General features: G+C 36.7%; 1 protein-coding gene across 3 annotated transcripts in view; it reads left to right on the top strand.

Moving 5' to 3' along the window:
- The window catches only part of KHDRBS2 (KH RNA binding domain containing, signal transduction associated 2), a 571,685-nt gene that overhangs the window by 391,193 nt on the left and 159,341 nt on the right, over positions 1 to 21,151 (top strand). Inside the window, exon 7 of one of the 3 annotated variants that reach the window (XM_036248792.1) lies at positions 11,753 to 11,768. The exons of the other annotated variants lie outside the window; for them this stretch is intronic. Within the exon in view, the coding sequence (XP_036104685.1) occupies positions 11,753 to 11,768 (16 nt within the window). The remainder of the gene's footprint in view (positions 1 to 11,752; positions 11,769 to 21,151) is intronic. 3 annotated transcript variants of the gene reach the window in all.

The following is a 21,151-nucleotide window of genomic DNA, read 5'->3' as shown; positions in this document are numbered from 1 at the left end:
TCGGTTGCATTGTGTCCCCGGCCCTGGTTGGGTCGTGTGGGTGGCAACCACTCTATGTGTCCCTTACATGTCGATGTTTCTCTCTCTCTCTCTCTCCCTCCCACTCTGTCTGAACGAAAAATGGAAAAATGTCTGTCCTTGGGTGAGGATAGAAAAAAAAAAAAAAAAAAGACCTGAAAGTTTATTCATTTGTCCAATCTCACAGAGAAAATAAAAAGCAAAGCGAGGATTTAAATCTAGCCAACAATGGACCCTGTACACTTGACTATTAAACACTTTTGCCTTCTTGAATATTACCTTGGGCTCTTATTCATTCACCCACCTATCTATCTCTTCAGTTGTTTCTATACTTTCTCACAAGTATTTATTATTCACTGGTTTGCTACTCACCATGTCCTTGCTAGGCATGAGGCAGTCAGTGCATAGAACTAGAAACAGTCATGAAGCAGAGTGAGGTGATCACAGAATCACAGAAATGAATACGTAACTACGTTATAATTTAATTTCTATGTATTTAAGGTAGATATTGCCATGAGACAATATGAGATGAGTGCCTTTTTTAGATTGGAGATTCAGAGAAGCTTTTTTTTTTTTTTTTTTGGAGAAAAGGGTTTTAAGATGAGAGCTGGAGAATGTGAAAAATTATCCAATTCTAGGAAAGGGAACAACATTTCAGTTAAAGGAAAAGCATCTGCAAAATCCCTCAGGTGGGCAAAGGGTTGCCCTAGTAAAGGAAATGTGTAGTTACTGAAGCACTGTAGGCCTGGAGGAGAGTGGTGGGAAATGACTCAGGACTGGTGGGCAGGGCTAGATCAGTCAGCCACTTTTACTCATGTTGAGTATTTTGTTTTACCCTTATGCAATAAGAAATCTTTGAACTTTTTAGCAAGAGAATATATGAACACATTTTGATTTCTGAAAGATCTCCTATATAACACACTACTCTTGATACTTTTCTTTAAAGATCCTTTTCTTTAAAGAGTCCACCATGAAGTATGTAACTGGGAGCTGGGAGGTTAATGAATTTAACTGTGTGAACTTGGGCAAGTCACATACCTTCTTGTTTCAGTCTCCTTATCTTATAAGTGGGAGTAATACCTACCTCACAGGGTTGTTGTGGGAATCAACTAGATAAAATGTCTGTACAGCATCTAAAGTTCTTGAAGACAGCGCTATATCAGTACAAAATAATAGCTGTTAAAGTTGGTTTGTTTAAAAAAATCAACCACCAAATTGCAGCATATAAAATAAATTGTAATTAAGCAACTAAAGAAATAGGCACCAGCTATGCATCCACTATATTAGTCCAAGTGAAAGATGAAGGTGGATCAGCTTGCTGTGTGGTGATGAAGATGGAAAAAATAGGTAGGTTCAAGTAAATTTTTATTTACAAGCAATCATGGGAGCCTAAATAAATCACTAATTATTCTGGACTTCAGTGTCTCCTCTATATCTTTCCTGGTGATATGTACAAGTTGAAGAAGGAAATATAAGTTAAAAGAGCTGTGATTTCTTAAGAGATAATTAAGTATTTTGACCATGGTGTTTATAAATATTTTTGAGGTAAATTGTATATAGACTATTTCCAAGATACACAAAATAATATTAAGAATAATAAAAACATTATCATGCTCTTTGTTTATGACAGGGCTAGTGATAGGATGATATCCTTTCTTTGATTTTTTTTTTACTTTTGTCTTAGGCATTAATCAAATATAAATATATCTTAATTCAAGGATTTTTAAAACTTGAACATTTCAGAAATTAAGATTTACAAAATATTACTTCTCCAAAGAAGACATACAGATGGCCAAAAGACATATGAAAAGATGCTCAACAGTACTAATCATCAGAGAAATGCAAATTAAAACTACAATGAGGGATCACCTCATACCTTCCAGAATGGCCATCTACAATAAATCAACAAACAACAAGAGTTGGTGAGGATGCAGATAAAAGGGAACCCTAGTGCGCTGTTGTTGGCAGTGCAGATTGGTGCAACCATTGTGGAAGCAGTTCAGAGTTACCTCAAAAAATTAAAAATGAAACTGCTTTATGACCCAGTGATTCCACTTCTGGGAATATATCAGAAGAAACCCAAAACATCAATTCAAAAGAATATATGCACCCCTATGTTCATTTCAGTGATATTTACAATAGCCAAGATTTGGAAGCAGTCCAAGTGCTCATCAGTAGATGAGTGGACAAAAAAGCTGCAGTACATTTACACAATGGAATGCTACTCGGCCACTGGATGGCCCCGGAGAGCACTATGCCAAGTGAAATAAGCCAGTTAGAGAAAGACAAGTACCATGTGATCTCACTCAGCTGTCAGTAGGGAGGGGAGGGGAGGGTGTAGTGGGGCTGCATGAAAAAGGTAAAGAGATTAAGAAAGAAAGAAAAAAAAAACCTCAGACACAGACAACATCATGGTGACTACCATAGGGAACAGAAAAGGGGAAGTTGGGGAAGGGAGAAGAGGGTAAAGCTGGGATAAATGTGGATGGAAAGGGACTTGATTTGGAGCAGTGAACACAATACAATATACAGATGATCTATTACAGAATTGCACACCTGAAACCTATACAATTTTATTACTAATGTCACCCTTATAAATACAATTTTAAAAAGTACATAATATGCTTCACAATAGAAGCTTTTAAAAACGAAGTTGGGTGCATCCCCAATTTTTAACTTCATAACACTCGTAATCTATATGTACAAGAAGTATCCTGTGTCCACACTGAACCATGACTATCTATCATTAATTCCTATGGAAAATCCACCTGCTGGTATAATGAATTTGATCAAATCAGTATGCTTCTGTTGAGCCTTTTCCAGATTGTTCTCCTTCCCTTTTCTTAGTTCTAAAGAAAAGTGTGCTGTGTTTAAATTCTTTCTGACTTTTACACTTACTTGTTCCAGGAGAGGATTTTTTGTCATTGTCCAAGATTAATAGGAGTTCTCAGTTGTATGTTTTCCCTACTTGGTAGCTAAAGGGGCATCTGCTTCATACAACTCCTATAGGTGTTCCAGTTCTTCACCCTATTTCTGATTTGAGTGGTAGGCAGGTGCTATAGTTTCCTGAGTTGTTGAATAGGTGGATTGACAGAAATTGGTCAGAACAGGTGTCCCTGTACATTGGGCCATAGTCAACTGCAAGCAGTTAATGTGTTGTCCCTACCAGAAAAACACAAGTGGTAGCTGGTCACTAACTCAGTCTCTATATGGTTTCTAGTGCTGGTGAGAAATGGTAGGTGTTTGTCCCTTGTAATATTTGAGTCAGAAGCTATTCCTGACTCAACTGTTCCCACCAATCATATCATCATAACATTGAAATAAAGGGACAGGGTGGGATACTCACTCTTAACCTAAACATTTAAATGTTTCTGTCTCATACTAAGGCTGGCTGCTTTTTTATTTCATAGTTATAAATCTATTGCCTTTAATTTTTTTTTATTGTGACCCTATCCTCCATCAAAACAGTAGCTAACTCATGTCTAGCCATGGGTGCCTAAGGAAGGGATGGTCTCTAGAGTAAGACGTTTGGTGACAACAGAGGCAGACAAACATGCCGAGTCCTGTGTTAAAATTGTCTCCCCCTTTACTCCTATCATTTCAGTGCCCGCTGAACTGTGCAGCAATAAGGTACACTTTGAATACTCAGGTGCCATTCCAATACTAACACTTTGTCTTTCGTTCATGATAGAATAAAACATGTTCTGTTTTTAGAATTATATTTTTGTTGATTTATGAAAGGTACAATGAGTATTAGCATATCCAGTGATGCATACAAGTTTAAAAATATAAAATTAGCTTTAAGTGCAGTCAGTGCATAAGGTAAATCTGGGAAGGCATATGGAATACATGAACAAAGTTCCTGCATTTAGGTTTTAACCCAGAATGGTACTTCACATCTATTTCCTTAGTGCACCTTATAATGCATTTAAGATCTTAACTCTCCGTATATCCCTGGTCTACAAGAACGTGTCATAGATGAATGAATTCTGCTACTACTGCTCAGCAGATAAATTCTTGAACTTCAAATAATTTATTTTTAGTATATAAATGTCTGAAAAAAAAATACCATTCTTTCTGCATAATATGGTAAAAGAAGTTTAAGCCTCTTGTCAACACCAACTAATTGGAGTATAAATACTTTGGCCTCCTAAAAGTAATAGGGTGGTTATGGCTTGCTTTACCATCAATGCTATTCATCTATTGTATATATGTGTGTATATATGCTATCCCATCTTGAATTTCTATCTAAGCAATGTAACACTAAATATAGCCACAGCATCATTACTTTTAGCCAATTGACACTTCATCCTTACTAAATAATTGAAGAGAGGTCATAGACATCCATTTTATTTCTCTAGTTAGTTATAGTACTGTTGTTTGAATACAAATTAGATTCATCTGTTGCAAATAACACAAGGCAGTCACAGGATTTTTCATGCTGCAGGCTCATTTTTCTTGTTTATTGGAAGCATTAAAAATGAGTCCCACCTAATTTTATGAGTAGATAGATAATAAAATATAAAAATTGGTATAAAGTAAAGAAAAAATGCGGGCTGCCCGATCTTCATGTCATTTTGTCGGCATTTCTGGTCCATTTAATGATGAATGTGTCTTTCGTATGTAAAAATAATACCAAACTTGCTGTTTGTGGAGCCTGTGTATAGGGGAAATCTGAGAATGCTTACTGAATTCTTGGACAAGGTTTCTGCACTGGCTACCAAAACAGCCACGTAGAGAGAAGATGGTTCCAGAATTGTTTGAATTGTCATTTTGTCAAACAAAACGATGGCAAAGAAGAGACCATGCCAGTTGATATTGTTGAGCAGAAACATAAATCTTCTAATCATTTTATGTGGTGGAGAGGGAAAAGGAAACCTATATTGAGAATCAGAAAACGTTATCATTTAGCTTCACTCCTCCTGAGTCAGAGGTGGCCTTGCGTGTAGCATTTCGTCCAAAGTGAACCTTAGGATTATCACTTTAAAAACTAAGGAATACAATTTGACATAAATGCTCTATTAAGTTGCTCACAATCAATGTTTGTCATCCTGGAAAACTTCCCCAAGTGTACAAATAATAGAAAAATAACAAATTCCCAGTATGTGCATAAAAGGCTGAGGAAATGAATGAGGGTCATTAGATTTGCAAAACTGATTAATTCATTGATAAGGCTGCAGCATTTTATTAATGTTCTTAGTTCCTATTAGAATATAATTTGCAGCAACTGACAGTACATTTAAGTTTTGGAATCTGGAAATTATGTCAATATGATACTGTTTTATTTTAAGTGAGTAAATCAAATCCCCTCAAAGGTTTAGAAAAACATAATGCACGTTCTATGTTGAAATAAGTCCTTGTCTTTCTCCATTACCCTCTACTGTTCAGAGCTCTTTTATATTCATTATCTCAGTGTATGCTGGCCCAGGCACTATGAGATGGCTCCAGCTCATGGCAACATCCCTATGCATGGAAGAGAGACAGCAACCCTGTGATTAAGGAGCTATGTCCAAGGTTCATGTACCACAACTAATTTGTAAAACACCCCTGACATTGAACTCTTCTTATACCTCACTGCTATTACAATTAAAACACATTTATAAGAAACATTTTGTATAGAGTTACTACACTGGCATTGTATTGGAGTGGAGTTCTTAGGGTGCCACGAGGGAATAAACTTCTTGAGGCCCCATGGGAGGATGGGATTTTGTGGAAAGCTTTACGATGATGTAAAATTAAGGGGGTTCCCCTCCAAGATCTCATCTCTGTCCATGTTACCATAGAAGAAGTCCAATCTTATCTTCAGCAGGGCCAGAATAAAAGCTACTGCCCATAGTTTCTGCCCCATAGTAAAGTCCAGTCCAGCATCTGGCTAGCTTAGCTTGTGTTCCCAGTTGCAGACCATTGTGTGTGGGGTCTGCAGGGCCATTGGCCATGTGGCTGCGTAAAGCCACATGTCTATGGAGAGAGAACAGGCGAGCACGTGGGCAAGTGCGGATCACAGAACAAGACAGCAAGCCTAAGAGAGAGGACAAGAGCGAGGGGACTTTGGGCATTTTAACCAGGAGCTTCCTCAGACTAACCAATTAACTTTTCAAGATTTCAAAAACTTCTGGTGGGGTCCACCCCCATGCCAACTATTGTTCCCCAGGCTAGACTGACAGGCAAGCACCTCCCTTGCACCAACTAGGACCTCTATTGTGCATGTGCCTATCTCTCCCTTCTCCCCCCAACAATCAGTACCAGATTGAGGAAGGGAAGGGTATTAATCCCCTTGGAGGAACAATGCTGTGTGAGGCTGTGGCTTTCTGGTGAACAAACAGGCTCATGCTTCCCAGCTGAACATGCTCAACAATGTCTTACTCTTCCTTTGCTCTCTTCCCTGTAGCTAATTATGACAATAACAGCATAAGAATCACTTTTACAGAGCCTCTGTAACTGATCAGTCTGAAGTTGTCATCTCCATCTGCATTAGTCAGAGTGCTAACTGTAGATTTTGGATGTATCGCTACAGACTTAAAAGCTCCAAAATTCAAAAGATGAATCTTAAGCTTTTCACACCTTTCTAATAATATTGGCAAATTTAATAAATCTGATGAGAGTAAAATCTGTGATAAAGAATCCTTCTGGCAAAAAAAATTCCAGTTCCAGACCCTGATGAATGCCTATTGCATCAGTTTGTTTTACTTATTGTAGATGCTTAATGTTTAACAGAAAGGAAGGGAGACAGAAAGAAAGAGGGAGAGTGAAAGATGAAAAAAAGAAGGAAGAAAAAAATGAACTTAATAATATTTACATTTTCTATTGACAAATCATATACTTATTATTTTTAAATTTGCAACACCAGGTTTCAATAAACCTTGTGATAAGTAAATATGGTTCAAATTTATAAGTAAACATACAATAGAGTTCTACTTTGTTTATTAAATTATCATTCTTACAAAAAAAAAAAGATGCCTATGCATTAAGATTTAATCAATTGGACTTATTTTCAATATACCTTTCCTAAAGAGAAAAATTGAATGATAAACCCTACTAAAGTTATGAGAAGGCAACCAAGTCTCTACCTTCTGATTTTCATTACTAAGAATGTTGATGCAGTGACATCATTGCATTTACTTCTAGAGCAACAAACAAAAAATGCAAATACAATAGATGCCCTTAAACCATAAGGAATTAACTTTTGAGAATATTCTTTGCTTCAATTATGATAAAGAAAATTAAAATGGAATCAGAACTACCAAAGGTGAAAACACTCTTACTCTCTGCTGTTAATTAGTTTCATGATGCTCAGTGATTACATTTGCATGTTCCCTTCATTGTGAAGTTTCATTGTATCTTATATTTCATATGCTGATTAAATGCATATTTTTATTTTTAAATAAAATAATAGAACAATAATTTGGTTTCCAGAAATAAGGAAAATCCTTTTAGCCTCACAAAAATAGTTCTCTTCATTTGACTAACTCTACCTTAAGAGCATTTCTTTTTTTCAAAGCTCCTAATGTTTACTAATATATATGAGAATAATAAGGATGGTTAAATAAAAGCAAAACAAAAGGACTCCTGAGGTTAATGGAAATATAGGTGAAGTCTTTTTTTTTTCATAGAAAAATAAAAGTAAAATTATTTTTTATTTAGAAAATCTACCAACAAATATAGATCAAGTCATTGGTATTTATCAGATGTTTCTTTATTTCTGTTTTATGTCCATGTCAGCCAAACTCTGGTTGTTATTTATCTAGAATTACTCTAACAGCTATTTGGAAAAAGGCTTAAAAGAAGGATAGAGCTAAAGAAGGAGGTGAGAGATAAAGAAAAATGGAGAGAGGAAGGAAGGGATGAAGGGAGGAAGAGAGTCTTTTTCAAATTTTAATAAAATTGAGTCGGTCAGGTATAGTATGTTCTTTCTATTGTTTTGTTTTGTTTTCAAAAAGTCCCAGAAATATATTTTACTGGAGAGAAATTGGGCACAAATTCAGTGTAACTGTTACCAGTGGGGAGAGGATCTTGTCTCCACCTGTTGCTCATGGGTGTGGACTTTTTGCAATATCCCGAGAAAAATAATTTCCTGAGATTCACACAGGAGAGCAAGTAATTTTTAGATTCTTGGAATTAAATCCTCTTTCCAAGTTTCCAAGGTCCCCTTTCCCTCAGTCCTGTCAAAGAAATGGTGTAGCTGAGGCTTCAGCTAGGCTAAAATCAGAGCCAGTGTCCAGAGCTCCCATTCCGTCTGCACACTCCAGTCCAGCATCAGGCTAGCTTATTTATGTTTCCCGCTGCAGTCCAGCAGTCCACTGCATGTGGGATCTGCAGGGCCACGTGACTATGGAGGAAACATGGGCGAATGCAAGGAAGCAGAAATGAGAGAGCCCGCCCCAGGAGCCAAGAGCCACAAGAGTGAACTTTTTGGTATCAGGGATTATGTATTCCCAAATTTTTATGGGCTTGCAGTGGCAATGGCCATTCTGGCCAATGATCTCTATTCCCAAGTGTGACTGACAGGCACTTTCTCTAGTCACCCCAATTTTGCTGTGCATGTATCTATGACCCCTTTGTTAGGTCGCTTCCCCCAGTGATCTGCAGGGAAAGGGCTGGTGGTTCCCTGGGGAGTGTGAAATTGCAGCATCCTGATGAAGCTGCCCAAATGACAAGCCTATACTATCTGGTCTTCTCTTTGCTTCTTTCCTATTATCAATAACTAGCTAAGTACCATGGTATTATAACCATAGTATTTTTCACACTGAATTGTCTGGAGCTTTCTTGCCCTTGGAAGAGATTTTTAAGTCATTAAAGCCTGTCTTGTCCAACTATCTGGAATGATGAATGATGGAGAAGTATATGCTGGGGTTCCACTTAATTTGTATCTGGAAGGAATGTTATAGCTCATAACCAAATGTCTTCCAAATAAACACCATATTGATTGATGTGATGCATCATAAGACAGAAGGTTTTTTGAATTGGGAATATATGATAGAAACTGAACATATGGTATTATATAGGAAAAGAAACTCTTCCAGAATGTGTGAATGAAATAGCATTTTCAAAGCTATTTCAGAAATATTACATTTTGGAGATGTTAGCAATTGCCTGGCCGAGAATGTAATCAACAGCAAGTGGTTTGAAAAGACTCCAGGACAAAGAATGTAGGTAATGTGAAAAATGTCACTCAGGCCAGAAAGCATTGCTAACAAATTGTCATTACCTTATTCTACAAGGCACCATTCACACCGATGTCAATAATAGCTCCACAAGCTGTAATTTCATAGATATAACAAGATATCTAATGTAAACAGGCTGCCCATTTTGTCCTTTAAACATCTATTCTGGAAAATCCATTGAAATATTAAAAAGAGAAGATGTGTTGTAGAAAAGTTGCAACAAAAATAAATTATAAAATTATAATTAGTGTGTATACTTGAGAATCAGTGTAAATTCCATGTCTTATCGACATATTTATATTCTATTGAGATGTTTATAAAATTTAATTTCAACTTACCATGTACTGATTTTAAAATACTATTAATTTTAATTTACCATTTTTGCAAAGCAGGGTGGGGGGTGGAATGGGAATGAAAAGAGACTTTGCTTGGGGCAAGGGGTGTACAATACAGTATACAGATGATATTTTGTTGAAACCTGTATGGTTTTGCAAACCAATGTCACCCCAATAAATTGAATTTTAAAAAATTAATTTCCCATTTAAAAAATAAAGATATGGAACCTAAATTTGATCTTCAAAGGCATTTAGGAATTATAATCTTTGCCATAGAATTAAAACCAAAAAGCTAACATTCAATCATACAAGCCCCATTTAGATATAAAAGGCTTTGAGACACCAGTCTCACAGTTCTCTTAAGTTCCAAATAACACCAAGGGTCAGTAGCAGCCAGATCATGACTGGCATTCAATTAATCCCTTATCTTTCTCCATTTGGACTATTCGTAAGGACTTCAGCTATCAGTCAACTGTCCATAATCCCTAAAAAGTGCTGGACATGACACTGTACAGTTTAAAATAGGCTTTTACAAACACTTTCTCCTGTGCTCCAACCAGAAATCTTTGAGGCAAGTATTCTAATCATCTGACTTGAGGGAAACAAAACCAGGGCTTTCTCAAGGCAGAAATGGCACCTAAGTTCAGACTTTCTGAGATCAAATGGCAGCCTTTATTTACATTATCATATTTTAATGCTTTTGAAACTATTTGAGGATTTGAGACACACACAGAAGATAAGAGGGAAGAGACTTTCTAAATAAGAAGGTATGCAAGCCACACTCCACGTCACTATTGCTAAAACCAGCCCTGAGTGAAGTAGCTGTTCCTTATAATATTTAGAAATGATTTAGAATATTTACTACTTCTCTACTTTATTAGTGTACAAATATCTTCACTTCATATAATGACTTATTATTCCTAATTATGCTTAGAGTATGTTTATGGTTTATTACAGTTAAAATTGCCCTTGAAAATTGTTATAGAATATAATACAATTAAATCATTTATTAATTTATTCTATGCTGACTTATTTTGAATAGCTAGATAATTTCATTTGTTTGCCAATAAGGCATTTTAAATGTACTTATCACAATGAGATTTAAGAAAATATTTGAGAAATTACAGCTAAATCTATTGAGCATATTATATACATTTAATGTGCACTGAACATATTAATCACATTCATAAAAATACAGGAAGTTCCCAACCTTTATTTAAGTTATATAATAAGTTTCTTGTATTAATCATTTGTTTGGCATTCAACTTTTTACTATAAAATAGTGTTATAAATATTTACTAATATATCAGAATACCATTCAGAAGTCTCTTCAGTCACAGTGCAGATTAAGAAAACACAGAAATAATTTTAATACTTGGTAGAAACATATATTTTACAAATTAAAAGTCAGGGTACATTTTAAACTTTAATGTGTACACTACATATACACACACACATACACACTCATTGGTTTCTTTTTGTGGCATTCAGGAATTGTGCAATTAGTGATTAGTTAAGTATAAATAAGTTTATCCTTTTTTTATCATTTGTGTTTTTTTAATCTATAGTGTAGTAAGATTTTGATAACAAGCCAGCCATTCAATAATCTTCCAGAATTAAAGCACCAAAAACACATTGCCAAACGTTCTTTAAGGCAAAGAATTCCTTTGGTATAGAAATTACTGAACATGTCTTACAAAGACTTAAGGAGCTTAATGCTAATAACAGATTTACCAACTTTAAAAAGAAGAAAATCACTAGTCCTCTGACCTGTTATTATGTTCAATGCATTTTTAGGTATGTAAAGAAAAAAAAAGTATCTAATCTAACTAGAGCTTTTCTAAAATACTCAGATGTATATTTTTCACATTTAACCACCTCTGAAAAAGAGGCAGAGCTTAGAGTCAAGTATTTAGCTAGAAGGATTTTCTGTGTTTCTTAAGATTATGACCTATCTTAAAACCACCATAAATTTGATAAAATAAAATGTTTTAAAATGTCCAAATTATCCATGCTAATATTTTTATTTTATTTTATTTTATTTTATTTTAGTAACAAGACTTTAAAGTATATTATTATCAATAAACAAATGTGTATATCAACTCCTACTTTACCATTTGGCTCAGAGGTGGAATGGCAAGTTGGCTTTAACTGGCACCTAAGCCATAATGTTAGACCTATAAATGGGAGGCCAAGGATACAAGGGTCAAGTTAAAGCAGGCAGACTTATGAGAAAAGGCAGCACTGCCTCTTTGTCATTGAGAGAAAAGAAAGAAGAAAAAAAATTAAGAGCTCCAAAAATTAATTCTGTACGGGATGCAGAAATGCAGAATTCAAGAATAAATGGAAATTTCAACATTCACCACTCTTCAACACTTTAGGAAAATTATAGATGGGCTGCCAAAATTTTGTATTGCTCACCAGTTACTTCTTCAAATTTCTTTTCACAGACAGTGAGTAGGGAAGGATAGATTTGGAGAAGACTTGGATAGGTGATAGAGAAAACCAACTCTGGAATTTTTAACTGTCAATATATCATTCATGTACTTAGACTGGCCCTAAACAGGAAAAAACAGATAAACTAACCACTTAAAACCTCACTAGGCTGAAGGGGGGCCCGCATTCTTTTTACCTAAAAATTCTATCCATCCTCATCAATATTCTCTTTAGTTTCTTGTTTTATCTGTTTCAAAAAAATAGTTAGAACCCAGCTGGTGTGGCTCACTGGTTGAGCATCAACTTGTGCACGAAGAGGTTGCCAGTTTGATTCCTGGTCAGAGCACATGCTCAAGTTGTGGGCCCAATCCCCAGTGGGGGGCATGAAGGAGGCAGCCAATCGATGTTCTCTCTCATCAATGTTTCTCTCTCTCCCTCTCTCTCTCTCTCTCTCTCTCTCTCTCTCTTCCTTCCTCTTTCTTTAAAATCAATAAAGAAAAAAAATAGTTAGCAAGGACATGAAAAGTGCAGTTTTGGAGAAAAAATAGCGGTGGAGTGAATGGAAGCCACACAGATGATTTCCCAGGACCAAACAGGAATTACAACTGAAATAAAGACAAATCATCAGAAAAAAGCTACAGAAAAGCAGCAGGAAAGGACCATATAACTAGGAACACTGTTAGGATCTGTGGAGGCACAAGAGGGTGGTGGGCTGGGAGCCCAACGACAGCAGCGGCCTTAGCCCTGAGCAGTGCCCTGAGGTTAAAATCCTAAGCCTAGTCCACAGCACAGATGGCCAGGACAGAGCACTAGATTGGCTACAGCCACTCACCCTGGGCTGGGGCAGAGGGACGACAGCCTGGACTGGAATTCTGTGGGGACACCAGGGATTTGGAGGGCACTCAGTTTTTGCTGAGTTGCAGCCTCAAAGGACAATGGCCAGTATGCTCCTTCCCAGAGCTTTGAGAAGAAAGGGTAGCCCCTCCCTCTCCAGGTGAGCCAAAGAAATGCAAATTGAGGCTCATTAACAACCAGCATCTGTCCCACCCTCTGGAAATCCTCTTACTCAGGATACCAGAGGGCTACATTCCAAGGACCTGAGTAACTGTGAATAAAAAACTCCAGGCAAAAACCTAGCAGATAACTGAACCATTTTTGGGCTTGTAGATCTACCCAGGAAAGTAAGACTTGACAGTCGGGTTTAACTTGGGCCATCCCATGCGCATCCAAACCCAATAGAGGGAGCCACAAAAAGGAGAACACCAACACCCACACAGAAAATTTGGCAGGTTCCAAAACCCATTGAGATAGACAAAATGGTGAAACAAAGAAACAAATCCCAAATGAAAGAACAAGAGAACTCTATCAAAGATGAGATAAATGAAATGCAGTTAAGCAATTTATCAGAGGTAGAGTTCAGAACCATGATCTTGAAGCTCAACAGCATGAGTAAGGACATCAGCACCATGAGTAAAGACATAGAAACATTGAAAACCAACCAAGTGGAAATTAAGAATGACAGAGCAGAAACAAAGAACATATTGGAAGAGCTAACCAGCAGAGTAGAGGAAGCTGAGGGCCGGATCCGTGAATTACAAGACAGGGTAGAAAAAAATCAACCAATCAGAAAACCAAAAGGAAGAAAACAATTTAAAAACAGGAAGATGGCTTTAGAGAACTGTGGGACAACTGAAAACATAATAACATTTACATCATAGGAGTCACCAAAAAAGAAGAAAATGAACAAGGGTTAGAGAATATATTTGAAGAAATAGTGACAGAAAACTTTCCTAACTTGGTGAAGGAAGAAAGCATTCAAGTTCAAGAAGCACAGAGAGCCGCAAGTAAGAAGAACCCAAACAGGACCACAACAAGACACATAGTAATTAAAATGCCAAAAATTAAACACCAAGAGAGAATCCTAAAGGCAGCAAGAGGTAAGCAACAGGTTAACTGCAAAGTAACCCCCATAAGGCTCTAAGCTGACTTCTCAACAGAAACACTACAAGCCAGAAGGGAATGGCATGAAGTAATCAAGGTCATGAAAAAGGCTACAATTCAAAATAGGTCAAATAAAGAGCTTCCCCCCTCCCCATCCCACCCCCCCCCCAAAAAAAATGGCTAAGAGAATATATTAGCACCAAACCAGCCAGCACTACAAGATATGTTAAAAGGACTACTGTCGTTAGTAGAAGACATAGGAAGAAAAATAGAACCACACTAAACAAAAATGGCAATAAATACCTACATATCAATGATCACTTTAAATGGAAATGCTTTGAATGATCCAATAAAAAAGACACAGAGTAGCTGATTGGATAAGAAAGCATGACCTACATATATGTTGTTTACAAGAGACCCACCTCACAACAAAAGACTCACATAGGTTGAAAGTAAAGGGATGGAAAAAATCTTCCAGGCAAATGGAAAGGAAAAAAAAGCTGGGGTAGCAATACTTATATCTGATAAAATAATCTTCAAAATAAAGGCCAAAACTAGAGACAAAGAAGGCCATTACATAATATTGAAAGGATCTATCCAACAGGAAGATGTTAATCTTGATAAACATATATGCACCCAATATAGGAGCACCAAAATATATTAAAAATCTTCTGGAGGACTTGAAAGGAGAAATCAACAACAATACAATCATAGCAGGGGACTGCGACACCCTGCTGACATCAATGAATAGATCCTCTAGAGAAAAAATTAACAAGGAAACACATACTCTACATGAAGCACTAGATCAAATGGACTTAATAGATATCTACAGAGAATTATACCCCAAAACTGCAGAATACACATTCTTCTCAAATGCACATGGGACATTCTCAAAAATAGACCACATGTTAGGGCACAAACTAAGTCTCTACAAGTTCAAGAAGATTGAAATCATATCAAGCATCTTCTCAGATCACAATTGCATTAAACTAGAAATCAATTTCAACAAGGACATGCAAAGACATTTGAAAGTATGGATGCTAAAGAGCATGTTATTGAAAAATTAATGGGTTACCATGGAGATCAAGGAATAAATTAAAAACTTCCTGGAAACCAATGAAAATGAACATACAACAACACAACATCTATGGGATGCAGCGAACGCAGTACTGAGAGGGAAGTTCATAGCACTACAGGCCCACCTCAAGAAACAAGAAAAATTTCTAATTGACTACTTAACGTCACAACTTAAAGAACTAGAAACCAAACAAAAAGAAAACTGGAAAGCAAGAAAGGAAATAGTAAAGATCAGAGCAAAAATAAACCACATGGATACCAAAAAAAAAATTCAAAGGATCAATGAAACAAAAGCTGTTTTTTTGAAAAGATGAACATGATTGATAGACCCTTAGCTAGACTCACCAAGAAAGAAAGAGAACTCAAATACACAAAATCAGAAATGAAGGAGGAAAAAATAATAACTGACACCACAGAAATACAAAGGATTGTTAACTAATATTATGAACATTTATACAGCAACAAATTGGACTATCTAAGTGAAATGGACAAATTTCTAGAAACACATAGTCTCCCCAGACTGAACCGGGAAGAGATAGAAACTTGAACATACCAATAACAATTAAGGAAATTGAAGATGAAATCAAGACTCACCCAGCAAACAAAAGCCCAGGCGCAGACAACTTTATGGGGGAATTTTACTGACCATTCAAAGCAGAACTAATACCCATTCTCCTAAAACTATTTCAAAAAATTCAAGAAGGAAGACTTCCAAACTCATTTTATGAGGCCAGCAAAATTCTAATTCCAAAACCAGAAAAAATACATTACAAAGAAAGAAATCGCCCTGGCTGGTTTGGCTCAGCGGTTAGAGCGTCGACCTGCGGTACAGAGAGACCCGGGTTCGGTTCCCGCTGAGGGCGCGTACCTCGGTTGCAGTTTGTCCCCGGCCCTGGTTGGTCGTGCGGGTGGCAGCCACTCGATGTGTCCCTTCACATCGATGTTTCTCTCTCTCTCTCTCTCTTCCTCTCTCCCTCCCGCTCTATCTGAACAAAAAATGGAAAAATGTCCTTGAGTGAGGATAAAAAAAAAAAAAAAAAAAAAAAAGAAAGAAATCTACAAGCCAATATTCCTGATGAACATAGATACCAAAATCCTGAACAAAATACTAGCATATTGAATCCAGCAATACATTAAAAAAAATTATTCACCATGACCAAGTGGAATGTATCCCAGGATGCAAGGCTGGTACAACATTCCAAATCAATAAATGTGATATACCACACAAACAAAATGAAATATAAAAATCATATAATCATATCAATAGACGTTGAAAAAGCACTCGACAAAATCCAGCGTCCATTTCTGATAGAAATGCTCAGTAATTTGGGAATAGAGGGATCATATCTCAACATAATAAAGGCCATATATTAAAGACCTACAACCAACATCATACTCAATGGACAAAAACTAAAAGCATTTTCCTTAAGAACAGAAAAAAGGCAAGGATGCCCACTTTCACCAATCTTATTTAATAAAATACTGGAAGTCTTAGCCACAGCAATCAGCCATGAAGATAAAATAAGAGATCCAAATTGGAAAGAAGGAAGTGAAACTATCATTATTCATAGATGACATGATATTATACATAGAAAACCCTACAGACTCCATCAAAAACCTACTAGACTTAATAAATGAATTTGGCGAAGTAGCAGGATACAAAATTAACGTCAAGAAATTAATGTCAAAATTAACGTCAAGGCATTCTTATACACAAATGATAAACTCACAGAAAGAAAAACAAAACAAAACAAAAAATACAATCCCATTTACCATCGTGGCAAAAAATTTAAGATACCTCGGAATAAACTTAACCAAAGAAGTAAAGGACCTATTTGCAGAAAACTACAGGACATTGAAAAAAGAGGAAGATATAAAAAAGTGGAAGCACATACTTTGTTCATGGATTGGAAGAATTAACACCATTAAAATGTCAATACTACCCAAAGCAATCTATCGATTCAATGTAATCCCCATCAAAATACCAATGACACACTTCACAGAGCTAGAACAAATACTTCAAAAGTTCATATGAAACCAAAAAGACCGTAAATAGCCACAGCCATCTTGAAAAAGAAGAACACAGTAGGCGGGATCACAATACTGGATATCAGGTTATACTACAAAGCTACAGTAATCAAAATAGCCTGGTATGGGCACAAGAACAGTCACACAGATCAATGGAATAGAACAGAGAACCCAGAAATAGACCCAAAACATTATGCTCAATTAATATTCAACAAAGGTGGCAAGAGCATACAATGGAGTAAAGAAAGCCTCTTTAATAAATGGTGTTGGAAAAATTGGACAGCTATTTGCAAAAAAATGAAACTAGACCATCAACTTATACCATACACAAAAATAAACTCAAAATGGATAAAAGACTTAAATGTGACCCGCGAATCCATAAAAATCCTAGAAGAAAATGTAGGCAACAAAATTTCAGACATCATACGCAGCAGAATTTTCACTGACACATCACCTAAAGAAACAGAAACAAAGGGAAAAATGAACAGATGGCACTACATCAAACTAAAAGCTTCTGCACAGGAAAAGAAACAACCAACAAAATGGAAAGGCAACCCACTGTATAGGAGAGCATAATTGCCAATGATATATCAGAGAAGGAATTAATTTCTAAAATATATAGAGAGCTCATACAACTCAACAAAAGGAACACAAAGAACCCAATTAAAAAACGCACAGAGGAACTAAATAGATACCTCTCCAAACAGGACATACAAATGGCTAAGAGACATATGAAGGAATGCTCAACATCACTAATTATCAGAGGGATGCAAATTAAAACAACAATGAGGTATCACCTCACACCTGTCAGAATGGCCGCCATCAACAAAGCATCAAACAAGTGTTGGCAAGGGTGTGGAGAAAAGGGAACTCTGGTACACTGCTGGTGGGAATGCAGACTGGTGCAGCCACTATGAAAAACAATATGGTGTTATTTCAAAAAATTAAAAATTGAAGTGCCATTTGACCCAGTGATCCCACTTCTAGGAATATACCCTAAGAAGCCTGAAACACCAATCAGAAAGAATATATGTACCCCCATGTTCATGGCAGCATTATTTACAATAGCTACCATCTGGAAACAGCCCAAGTGTCCATCAGTAGACGAATGGATAAAAAAGCAATGGTACATATACACAATAAAGTACTATGCAGCTGTAAGAAAGAAAGATCTCTTATCCTTTGCGATGACATGGAGGGACCTGGAAAGTATTATCCTGAATGAAACAAGCCAAGCAGAGAAAGACAAATATCACATGATCTCACTTATTTGTGGAATATAATGAACATAATGATCTGAAGAACAGGGTAGTCCCAGAGACATGGAAGTAGAGTACAGACTGACAATCTCCAGAAGAGGAGGTGGGGAGGGGGAGAGAGATAAACCACAGAACTTATATGCATGCACGCATAACCAATGGACATTGGGGCGGGGTGGGGAGGGGGGAGGAGGAGGAGGGTGTCAATGAGGGGAAAAAAAAACCATCTGTAACAAAATTAAATAATAAATTAAAAAAATAAAGTGCGGTTTCACATTGTAGATACATATTTGCCTTCAAGCTTCTCAAGATATTATCTATATGTAGCAGAACTTGTCTATTTTTTTCAACTAATTGCAAAGTAGATTTACAGTAAAAGTCAACTTAAGTAGGAATTAGGAGAAATTTTCTTGCAATTTTTCTGGAACACTTACAAGCAGGCATAGGAAATAAAAGATAAGCAGATTTTGAGATTTTGGCTCCTCATCTGCATGTCGCTTTCCAGTGTCCTCATCTAGTCACAGAACCTTTTGTTCTCCCAGCTGCATGAACACTCTGTAAGGTCCCAGACTATGGTCCAGTGCTTGCCCTGACCATTTCTACTGCACTAAAGATTGAATATAGTGTATGACTCCAGTTTACATGCATGCATTACTATGGACTGTTATGAAAATGATTTGGTACATGAGTTTATGGGGACCATTTTATACTTTACTTCTGGCCTTAACTATGGTATAACTATGTAACTTTTGTTTTCTGCAGTGCTTAATAGATCTGTAGATAAATAGTTTTAATAAATATCATTATATGATTACTCTATTTTCTTTTATGAGATCCTTTTGATTTCTAAGCTTCTTGCGCTTATGTTTCTTGGTTCAGTTTATTTTTTCTAAGTAAAGTCAATGAAAGATAGAACTACTTAAAATCCTCAATCTCAACTCTATATGCACACACATAATTTCAACTGCATACACACACACATACACACACACACACACACACACACTGTTATATTAACAGATATTACCAAATTAATGTGAATAGAGAATAACACTATAGAGCTCTCTGGAGTCAAAGACTAAATAAAATTTTCAGCAATTATTTTACTTGCACTTAATGTTTTCCAGGATAAATTAATAATCTGAACCCAATTGCATACTAGTGAATTTAAATGCTGTCAATACTTACAGTCTCAGGTACATTCATGTATTCAGCAAACATTCGTGGAGCATCACCTATGTGCCAGGTATATAAAAATAGACAAATGTAAATAAAATTATACAGGACAAATGAAAGATAGCAAAAACATACACATCTAAATTAAAAGTTTCCTCTGACATCAGGGGTACTTGGTAGGCAAAGAGTGTCTCTAGGATAAGTGCTTTAACAGAGGCACAGCGAAGGGCAGGCAAGGGGCGGAGTGGGAGAGAGGGATGTACTGAGATGTGGAGAGGCTGCCTCCCAGCCACCTGGGGGACAGACATGGGACACAGAAGAGAGAACCTTTGATCAAAGACTTAAAGAATGAATAACATGTTTTAGTGACTTAATCATCACTTATGATGAGCTATTGATGTTTTATCGAATGTTAGGTTAATAATGAAATGAAAGTAAACTGATAACATACAAATAAAGAGAAAGTACAATAATTTCCCCACCTCCACACCCAGCCTATAACCCTCTTTGCTAATCTGAACCTAATATTCAGGTCTTAATCCTGAAGTCACCTCGTCAGAGAAACCTTAGTTGACACCTAAATCTATATTTGGTCCTCTTTTTAAGCTCTCTTAAGATGCCTTGCATTTTTCCTTTAGAGCCTTTATCAAAATGTGTAATTAGATGTGTGCTTATTTGTGCTAGGTATCCCTACCAGATCTAGGACCAGACTGTCAAATCAGATCTATTGATTAGAGATTGTACCAAGTATAGGCAATCCAGAGGTTCTGGTAAAGGACAGAGGATTCTGGGATATCAAAAATGCCTCCCAAGTTCTTTCTTCCTGCACCAGGCCTATCCCAGAATAATCGTGTGTCAAGGTGAGGTCCTCACAGTTACCCTAGAAGACAAGAAGCATTAATTTATGCTATCTCTCCCTTTTATAACAGCTGTGGGCTGAACTGTGTCCCCTGGAATTTCGTATGTGGAAGCCCTAACCCCCAATGTGATGGTATTTGGAGAAGGTGCCTTTGGGAGGAACATCCTCATTTCTTCCTTGTCCATGCTTTGATTCTTGCTAGCACCTACCCTTGACCTAACCAAGAGAAAGCCAGGTGGCAAGAGAGCCTAAGTGACAGGATCTGTGGAGGTCAGCCTCCTGGGACACAGAACATGTTGGATCAGGCAAAATAATAGATAGAGGAAGGCAAACAGAAAATAACCATCGGAAAAACCCTAAAAAATGCCAGAGTTCTTCTTATAAAGATCAAGGCCAAGGTCTGAAAATGCGTTAGGAACATTTGGAAAATAAGCGGAATATATTTGGATAAAGACCTTTCTTTCCTCATTTGCAACCTAGATATCTGTCTTCTTACATTGTTTTGTCAGGTAAGGATATCCTATCTCCTGTCTTTGGAAGAGAGAGAAATTTGAGTGGTGACAACCTAATCTAGCACTGTGTCATTAAAATATTATTTATAATCAATTATATAGTGCTTATTATGTCGCTGGTGTTGCTTTAAAATTTTTTTGTATACTGACTTATTAATTTAAACCTCATACAGTGATGTGAAGTAGACTCTATTCTCAGCATCCTCATTCAGTATCTGAGGACTTCGTGAACCAAAGAAGGGAATGTCTTGCACTAGTTCACACAGACAATAAGTGGTGGGGCTGCCATCTTTACCAAGCTGTTGAGCTTGTATTCTTAGCTGATACAATGTACCACCTTTTTTATGGG

This window comes from Molossus molossus, unplaced genomic scaffold, assembly GCF_014108415.1.
Source record: "Molossus molossus isolate mMolMol1 unplaced genomic scaffold, mMolMol1.p scaffold_m16_p_8, whole genome shotgun sequence".
In the NCBI taxonomy this organism is placed as follows: domain Eukaryota; kingdom Metazoa; phylum Chordata; class Mammalia; order Chiroptera; family Molossidae; genus Molossus; species Molossus molossus.
This window is presented reverse-complemented; position numbering and strand designations above follow the sequence as displayed.